General features: G+C 36.0%; 1 protein-coding gene across 1 annotated transcript; it reads right to left on the minus strand.

Annotated features, from left to right (window-relative positions):
* Nucleotides 1-7,629: 7,629 nt before the first annotated feature.
* Nucleotides 7,630-8,892, minus strand: LOC132609826 (glycine-rich protein DC9.1-like). Its single transcript, XM_060323988.1, has 2 exons — nucleotides 8,734-8,892; nucleotides 7,630-8,044 (listed from the first exon to the last, which is right to left on the minus strand). The coding sequence occupies exons 1-2, from the start codon at nucleotides 8,843-8,845 to the stop codon at nucleotides 7,818-7,820; spliced, it is 339 nt and encodes a 112-aa protein (XP_060179971.1). The 5' UTR covers nucleotides 8,846-8,892; the 3' UTR covers nucleotides 7,630-7,817.
* Between the last annotated feature and the right edge of the window lie 1,085 nt (nucleotides 8,893-9,977).

A 9,977-nucleotide genomic window follows, 5' to 3' on the forward strand; every position in this document is an offset into this window, starting at 1 on the left:
ATGTAGTCATGTTATTTTGAAAATCAATTACTCAAATAAATGTTATAGATACTATAAATAGTATTAAAAATAGAAGTGAATGTAATTTGTGGAATTAACTACCCATTACTAAACTAAAACCCTTAATGTTACTAAAGTTTATCTTAATTAACAAGAACAAATGTTAGTCATACAATACATGTTAAATGCACACAGAAATAAAAAATAGAGGGATAGATATAATGTAAATGGGCTTGGCCCATTTGGATTGCTGTGATCCGTTTGCAGCTGGGCTTCGGCCCAGTAACAGTTTTTTATATGTGTTGCTGCTGTTGTCACGCCTATTGGGCTTCAGCCCAGATTTTTATTTCCTTGTTTGGCTGCGGATTGGCTGCTACTATATGGGGCTGACTCGAGAGGGGTTGTGTTGGGCTTTATCCCAACGCCAAGTGCGGAAGGAGACGAGTCCGAGGGGCTCGTGCTCGATAGTCCTTTTGTTGGCGCAGTGAAATGGGGGCGTCGAGGCCTCGAATCTACTCTCGTATTGACAGATTCGAAACTCGAGTCAAAATTAAAGTGTTTCAATCTGTGTTCGATCAGTGTTCAATTCTCGAGTTTTATAACTCGACTTCGAAATAATAACATAGCAAAGAAAATGAAATGTTTAGGATTTCTAATCGATGTCAAGAAACCATGGGATTTTTCGGATCTTTTTTTCTCTTCCTCTCCAACGACTCAAGCACAACAATTTATAGGGTTTAAGAAAGGAGAGGGAGGAGCGTAAGAGAGAGAAGAGCGGGGGGGGGGGGGGGGGGGGACAGATAGGAGTGGAGGCGGCAGAGGCGTGGGGGACAGCAGTGAGTGGAGGGAGCGTGAGGCATGGGAGAGACGAAGGAGGAGGGAAGGTGAAGGGAATGAGGGAGGCGGCTGAAGGGGTTAGGTTTAGGGGTGAAAACGAAACCGTGGGCCGGGTCGGATTTAAAATGTGTAATGGGCTGGTCCGTTTGTAGTGGTGAGCTGATTTGGGCTGTTTAATATATGGGCTGATTTGGACTCAAATGTTGGTCCAAAAATATTGATCCCTTCTTCCTTCAATTAATTTATTTGGGCTTTTAACTTAATAACCAGTACAAAATATACTATGTGAAATATGTAGAAAAATAAGGATTTAACAAAGTGTTGTCTTGTAATTAAATTTAACGAGTCCGAACCCGAAAAATGAAACGATGGCGAACCATTTAAATTTTGTGATAAAGTAATACTCGTAATGTTGAAAATAAAAGTAACGATATTAATAGTAGTAGCAATAAAATGAAATAGTGAAAATAAAGCGTTTATTGTGACAATGTGAGTGCCATTTATTTGTCTGGAAACCCGGTACAACACCAACGTACCAAGCATATTGAAATGGACACTCACTTTGTTCGTGAGAAGGTTAGACGTGGAGAGGTTCGTGTCCTACATGTTCCGTCCCGTTATCAGATTGCCGACATCTTCACCAAAGGTCTTCCGCGCGTACTATTTGATGATTTTCGGGACAGTCTAACCGTTCGAAAACCTACCGCTTCGACTGCGGGGGTGTGTTAGAGTATGTAAATATTTAGTCACATATATTTTGTAATCTTCTATTTTAGGATAGCATATGTTAGAATCCATTGGTCAAATTAGTTCCTAATTTGTAGCCTACAATTATGTTGTACATGATGTATATTAACCTATGGAATGAATGAGAACAAACGGCAAATATTCTCTTACACTGCCAATTAACTTAAAACTTTTTCAGGTATTGCATTAATGTAATCTTCAATATTCGCCTCCAAAAAAACTCACAAAATGATGATATAAATAGAGCAAAATTACATTCTCAATTATCACAACTCAAGTAATAGCCATAGCTTATTTAGCTTCAATTAAGAAAAGTTGGGATCAAAGGCATTGATGCTTCTAGGCCTTGTTTTGGCTATTTTTGGTGATAACATCAGATGTTACCTCAAATATTTTTACACTGTTCGTATCAATTCTTCAAACAATAATTTGTTTCTAGCAAATATCGTCATATAAATGAAAAAGAAGAAATATGTAGTTATGGTTATGATCGACATCTTTGTGCGATATGGACACGGTTTATTTTTGCATTTACTTTTGTTTTGAACTATTAGATATTCCAGAAAGATAAAAAAGGAAATTTAATCCCTCAAATATTTACAAATTTTTATTTTGGTTCTTGTAATTTCTACCTTAGCAAATTTAACCTTCAATTAATTGAAATGTGCACTTTTGATCACTCGAACTGTAACATATTTTCTATAAAAGGTTCAAACGAAAGTTAGAATTTATTGCTATTATCCCAAGATAAAAGGATCATCGTAATTATCCACCTAACATTCATATGTGAGATTATTGTTACAAAAAAGGTATCCGAGACGAAAAATGAGGTAAATGACGCTAAATATCCAGAATTCGGACCTGGAGGTGGAGGACCCGGTTTTGCATTTAATGCAGGAACTAGATAGGGATTTGGTACAGGAGGTATAATACCATTGCCATGAGAGAATATCCTGGAAGTTGCCATGGATTCATATATAGTGGCTATTGTTTTAATTATATGCCATGTGTTTAAGTAAGTATTAATATATACTTGTGTAGTTGGAAAGTATGAATAAATGTATCAGAATCACCAATGATCACTTGCTATGGATTTATGGTCATGTCATTAGTATGTGAGAACTTGATTAGTATGTAAGATTTTCTTTTCGTTTGAATGTAATTGTCATCCATATGTTTTAAGTGTCCTTTGTTCCTTTTTTTTTTTTTTGGTTTCTTCTTCTTAATCGTTTCGTTGGAATTTATATGATAGAATCTGATAGTATGCACAGATAGTACGGGCAAAATGTGTTTTTGTCTAATCTGTTTTCGATTGACTAAAAAAGAAAGACTTTTGACACATATCAAAAGTACTTAGTAGCATTTGTAGGATTAAACACGTTGTATGACATTTTTATGACTATATGGGCAACAACAACATACTCAGTGTAATCTCACAAGTGGGGTCTGCGGGGAATAGGGTGTATGTAGATTGCATCCTTATCTCGTGAAGATAGTCATTTTTATGACGATACGAGCATCTTTTTTTTTCTGTTTAATTCATCCATCTTCAAGAGTGGATGCCTTTAATTAATCAAAAAGATATTATACACAGCAAAGGAGTTATCACTCCCTGCACCTACTTAATTGGAACAGACTCCAATTATAGCAAAAGTAGGATTTCTTATCAACTTTCGAAAAATGAGTTGATTTTCAATCAAAATCAATCTTCAAGGGACATCAAAAGTGTAAGTTCTATACATGCTCCTATTCAGAGAGAAGGAGTTTCTAATAATTTTGGTCCTAAAGGAAGGGAAGTTCATTTTGTCCATTTTGAGAGCACCTCTTGCTTCCTTAGGCAGTAGATGGAGCTGAGATATCCAAGTTGTGTTGTTGCATCGTAGTCCCCAATTAGCCGACCCATCAGCTACTTTGTTCCCTTCTCTAAAGCAGTGTATTATACTCCATTCCTCCATTTTCTCAAGCATTGCCTTCGATCGCATAATGGAATCCCAAGCATTCCACGGAACATCTGCAGTTTCTTTTATCCAATCCACTAGCATTTTTTAGTCAACCTCAATTTCCATCCTGCTGTATCCATTGTCCTTACACCAAGCAATTCCAATTTCAATAGCTAAAACTTCTGCCATATTATTAGTAATATGGCCAAGGAATTTCCCATATGCAGTAACTAACTTTCTTTGCTCATTTCTAATGATGCCCCCAGCTCCACTTGGCCCTGGATTTCCCTTTGCACAATCATCAGATTTCAGTTTTACAAATCCAGCCTTAGGTCTTTCCCATTTCACCATTATGTGGTTAATCTTCTGTGTAACTTTATCCTTCATCTGAAATAATTCTTCTCCTTTCAGGTATAGACTGATCATAGTGTACTGTTTGTGAACTGTCATACCAACTTGTGTATTGATGTTGTATTTGATGTTGTTTAAATCCATCTTTTTTATCTCGTATCTCTGCTTGCATCTTGATTTCCAAATCTGCCAAATAATAATCCCTGGAAGTATTTGTAGGAGCATTTTCTGTAATGGATTTCCAGCTTTAGTTATCCACCATGAGATTATTTGTTGTCTTAAGCATTCATTTCTCTGCAAAATTCCAAAAATTCTGTTATAATATATCCATAATTCTTGAGCAATCATACCTTTGTGAAACAGGTGCTCCTCCTCCTCTTGATCAGGGTTGATATAGCAAAAACATCTTGAAGGGAGATGAACTTTGAATCTGATCAAGTTGGTATCAACAGCCACACTTTGCCTCATTAATTTCCATAGAAAAAACACTGTTTTGAAAGGAAGTTTTTTGTGCCAGGTCATTTTGTCGGCTATGGTAACCATCTATTTCTTTCTCAATATTTCCCATGCAGTCTTGCAACTGAATATTCCATTATTGCTATTAGTCCATATAGGATGATCATCTTCTAAGGATGAATGAATTTGCACTTCTTTGATTGAGTTAGCAATGTTCGAAGGGAGTTTCTGTCTAATCTTGCTCGTGTTCCATAAATCCCCCTTAATAAATTCAGAAACCTTGATCTTGATAGAAGTAGATGCTTGCCCAAATTGGCTCAAATTATCAAGACCTGACTAGTTGTCCCACCAGAAGTTGCTGCTACCATTGTTGACCCTCCATAAAATATAATGATCAACCTTATCTTTTATCTTCCATAGCCTTCTCCATGTATGAGAGTGCCTATAACTCCATTTTCTAGCAATTGAGTGGATTCTTTTTTAATATGGGGATTTCCCCTAATTTTTTCTTCAGCATCAAGTATACTATTAAAATCCCCTTCAACAGCCCAGGGCGTATTAATAGTAGAGGCAACGATTCTCATATGGTTCCATAATTCTTCCCTCCCTTTACTAGAAGATTTGGCATAGACTATTGAAATATATAACTCCTTATCACTATCAATAATCTTACAAGTGACCATTTGTTCCTCATTAGCATAAATAGAGCATTTTAGGCTCGTAGTCCAGAAAACCTAAATTTTGTTGCTGCAGTTGGAAAAACATTCATGCATATTCAATTCCTTTTTGTATCTTTCAATTTTATCTTCCTTTATGAAAGGCTCTTGTATATCAATAAGCTGAATTCTATGTGAAGCGATTAAAAACTTTACCCTTTCTGTATAGGCATGGGATTTCATGCCTCTAATATTCCAATTAAGAATCTTGATCATTTAAACCTATTTTGGAATGATCTTGTGATTTCTTCATTTGTCTCCTTGTCTTAGGATGTTCATTCTGATTCTCTTCCTTTTCCCCCTTCTGTTCTTTCATAGAAGACTTGTTATTCTTAGCAGACATCTCATGTTTTTCTATTTGCTTCTGATGCTCTTCCTGCTCACTGTCTGATTCCTCTTCTTCGTCATTTTCACTTTCTATGTCTTCAGAGTCATCTGATGTATTCTCTTCCTCGGAAGACTCTTTATCATCCCATTCATCGTTTTCATCTATGTTAGTCTCATTGGCATTGATTATTTCCTCTGTTGTTTTACTAGTATCACCCTCAGTTTTGTCATCACCGAAACTTTCATCTTCATGCATAAGTTCATCAAAGCTATTATGGGTAATCATGATATTATCTGTTTTCATTGTTCCCATTTTGTCATGGGCTTCTTCTTTCCTTCCCTGATCTGCTTTTCGATTTCTTGCTCCCATATTCCTGCCACTTACCTTCGAACAAATCAACCGTGAGTTCATTTGGAGTATTGATCATAACGGTCTGCCTCATAGGTTGATCTTCTTGCTGATATTTCCAGTGTTATCAAGATTGTCAACCTTCTCTTTTGGAATTCCTTGAGATTCTATTTCTTTTTGTAGACTCTCCTTATTCTGACCAGACTGTTCATTTGTCTCTTCATGATTACAGTCATCTTGGTTCTTTTGCTCCATCCTAACCAGTTTATGATCTTCTTATCATTCTCAGCATTCTTTTCATTTTGTTTTTTTTTTCCAGATATTGGCATAGGCTTATCAGTCCCAAAAACAGCACCCGTAGGCTTAAAACCCTTAGGAGGCTCACTTCTACCCCTTGGTCTATTCCTGATCAAGTCTAGAGGGGTTCTTTGATCTCTTCTGCTCTGGACATCATATTTCCCATCTGGAACATTTTCTTTTCCATCTGTTTTAGGCACATCCTCTTTTGGATTGGTGTGTTGTTTCATCCTTTCCACTTCTTTCTTTTCATTTTCTTTTTGCCTTTCTAACACACGACATTCCATCAGATTGTGTCCTAATTTCTTACAATGCTTACAATACTTAGGAATATTTTCATATTCAATTTTTTGAGTGTAACCTTTAAGAGGTTCATTGTCATCCCTAGTACCAATCCAGATATTATGAATTAAAGGCTTCATTAAATCAATTTCAACTCGAATCTTAGCTATACTTGGTCTATTCATCGTTTTAGTAGCCATATCAATTTCGATAGGCGTACCTACTGCAGCAACAATTTGTTTAGTATAATGCCATGTGTGCATATGAAAAGGCAAACCTGGTAACAGTACCCACACTGGCACAATCGGTAAATCCTCCTCAGGCTTGAAGTTAGGAGTCCATTTTTGCAACCAAATTTGAAAACCTTCAATCTCAATCACTCTCTTATATAGTATGCCATTGAAGTCTGCTTCATTGTTGAAGGTCAGAAAGATGTTGAAATTATCAAAAACCCAATTTTGACAGTGCCCTTCATCGCGAATTTCTCATCAAATTTTGACCTAATCGTATCAATTTGGGGTCTTGATTTCAGGAATCTTCCAACAATTGTCCATCTGCAAGGATTTGTCATTACCCCATGGTAATGTCGATGTCTAAATACCAAAGCTTGCATCCCGTTGTGAGTCGTTCTTCTTGCAATTATTTGATTTGGGTCATTTCGATTTGTAAGGTTTGGAGGTTCCGATAGAGTGGCAGCGTATGAACTACCTACTATGGGCTCTTTGATAATAGGTTGTTCTTGGAATAGGGGGGGGGGGGGGGGTTGTTGCTGTGTGGTCGACTGAGGGTCACCTGCTGGCGACCCCATCGTTTTGGTGGAGGAGATGCTTCGGTGGTAACAGATATTTTATTATAACGGCTATGTGATTTTCTAGAGAGAAGTAGGACCTTCTCTTTCTAAAAATTTTTCTTAGTTGTGAATCTATACGAGCATCTCGTCAAAAGTAATATGTGATGTTTATGTTAAATTTAATGGCGCAGACTAGTTTATTAACTCTCTCAGTTTTCTCTAATCAAATGTGTAAATAACTTTTTCAAGATTTCAATGTTTTCAATTAAACATTATAGGACTTACAAAAAGTTTAACTTATCGAATGCATGAATGAATTTTGTTTGCATGATTGGAGAAACTAGAGTCAAAATTACCAGACACTTTTATTGCCCAGGATTTCTATGATCTCATTTTCAGTGAACTATATGATCCTGACTCTATCATTTTTCCGATTAATATAAATCTCTTATCTTTGTTTTCACTTATATATACCTAATTAGATGGAGACAAGGATAGGAGTTTGATTAAAAAGAAAAATGAGAAGAAACACCAACGGAAAAGTATTATGGCACGTACCATTATATAATTAACAAACATAACATGATAGCTTTTATGACATGATAGCTTTTATTTCATATTTCTTACAAGAAGCTCGAAATAGCAGCAATAGTATTACGTACTATTACATCTTGCCACCAATTAGTACAAGGTGATTGTAACTATATTACTATTCACCATTGTATCTAGGAGCAGCACTTGTGGCCGCCACCACCATGTCCACCGTGGCCACCATGTCCACCGTGGCCGCCATGTCCACCGCCATGGTATCCGCCACCACCGTGACCGACGCCATGGTAGCCGCCACCTCCGTGACCACCGCCATGGTATCCGTCACCACCGGAGTATCCACCGCCATTGTACCCGCCAGAGTGGTCTACATGTACTTCATTCATGTTATTGGAATCCTTTGCTGCATCAATTGTGTAAACAAGAATGTTATTCTTAACTGTTTTATTCCTTTTTTTCTTCTTAGTATTACACTATTTAATACCAACTCTGAATTATAAAATTCTGTAATCTCATAACTTCATGGAGATTTTTGGCTAAAGCTGAGAAGGTTAAATATGCTAGCATATATAATAATATATGGAAAATGTATAATTAAATTAGAGGAGGCTTTATTTATATATTCTTCTTTCATGATACATCCGCAGCTGTAGTTATCTAAGTTTATAAGAAATTAAGAACTTAGCAAAGTCATGATCAAACTAACATCTAGAGTCCCATTGATTCATTTGAAGTTTTGAAACGTATAAGGCTAGATAAGGGTGTCAAAATTAACCATAAAACATGATCCGCCCCCGCCAAAGTTTAGGCGGGCTAATAACTCGTTCATTTGTTAACTCAATCCATTTTGACCCACCCTTTAGCTTCTCTATAAGCTAGGTTAATTGACCCGTTATCAAATATACTTCCTTTTTTAACTTTTTTTTATTTTTGATATTTCATAATAGCCATAGAAAACAGTTTTATTATGTATTTAAATAAATTATCAGAAAACAAATAAAAAGTTTGCTGAATTAGGCTACAACTCATTATCAGCCCATTCACCATGTTATTACTATCCTAGTAATTATATAATAATGTTCAAAAACTTACAGTCCTCTGAAGTGGTGGAAGTCTCAGCCAACTCCCTAGCTACAACCTCAGAACTTATCATTAGAAATATGGCCACAAAAAGGCCGAGAATCAGAAATGCCTTGGAACCCATTTTTTCTTATGATACTTGAAATAAAGGATGAAGAAATTGAGACATTCTTGGGTTCTATTTATAGAAAGATTTGAATGCATAATTGGTTAAAGAGAAGAGTACCACTTGGAGGTGTGAGGGGACATATGCACAAGGTGCATTTATTGAATGTGGACCAATATTCAGTCGGCAGATGAAGAGAGTGAGATTTCACATTTGAGTTCATACATGAGAAAGTATATAATTTGTTGCATTACATCAAGTTAAAGTGATATGTAAAAACAGATATTTATCTACATTAATTCCAATTTGATATCTGGACGTTCGGGTGGATGGGCAAATTAGACTTACTTTGCTACAACTCTCGTAAGCGGATCACTAGGACTTTAGTATAAATATGTTATAATTTTTGAACAAATTGTTCACAATGCCTAGCAGATTATCAAGAGTTTATGATAAATGTGCAAAGACTTTGCTCGACGTAAGTCTTGACAGATCATCAGGATATCAATATAAATGATTCAAAAGTCCTAGCAAGGTTTGTAAAAAAAAAAAAAAAATTACCGACACGTTTTTACTTCAAATAATTCAAATTTGATGTCTAACCTTCTGATACCAATTTCAATAATTTCCAATGGTTAAGTTGTAACACCTCGTATTCTCATACTAAACTATACCGGTAACATTCCGTAAGTTCGAGTTAGGTCCCAATGGGTAATATTGATATTATAATGACATGTTAGTTATATGAATCCCTTCGGGATGATTTCGGGCGATAGATTGTCGTTTTGAAGTCAAACCAAAAAGTGAAATCCTTAAGGCCTTCTAAATCTGAGACAATCTTCATTCATTGCCAGTTTTCGAGAACGTGCGTTAGTAATTTGAGAAAACTTCCTTCTTGAAAGTTGTATATAATTGAAATAACTTTTCAACGGTATATTGCAGAGATCAAACGGACATCCGTACAAAGAGTTATAGCCATTTTACTGAAGGTGGCAGAGCTGAATCTTCATTCATGGCCAGTTTTCGAGAATGTGAGTTAGTAATTTGAGAAAACTTCCTTCTTTAAAGTTGTAGATAATTGAAATACCTTTCCAACTGTATATTGTGGAGATCAAACGAACATCCGTACAAAGAGTTATAGCCATTTTAC

The sequence above is a fragment of the Lycium barbarum genome, chromosome 9, assembly GCF_019175385.1.
Source record: "Lycium barbarum isolate Lr01 chromosome 9, ASM1917538v2, whole genome shotgun sequence".
Taxonomy (NCBI): Eukaryota; Viridiplantae; Streptophyta; class Magnoliopsida; order Solanales; family Solanaceae; genus Lycium; species Lycium barbarum.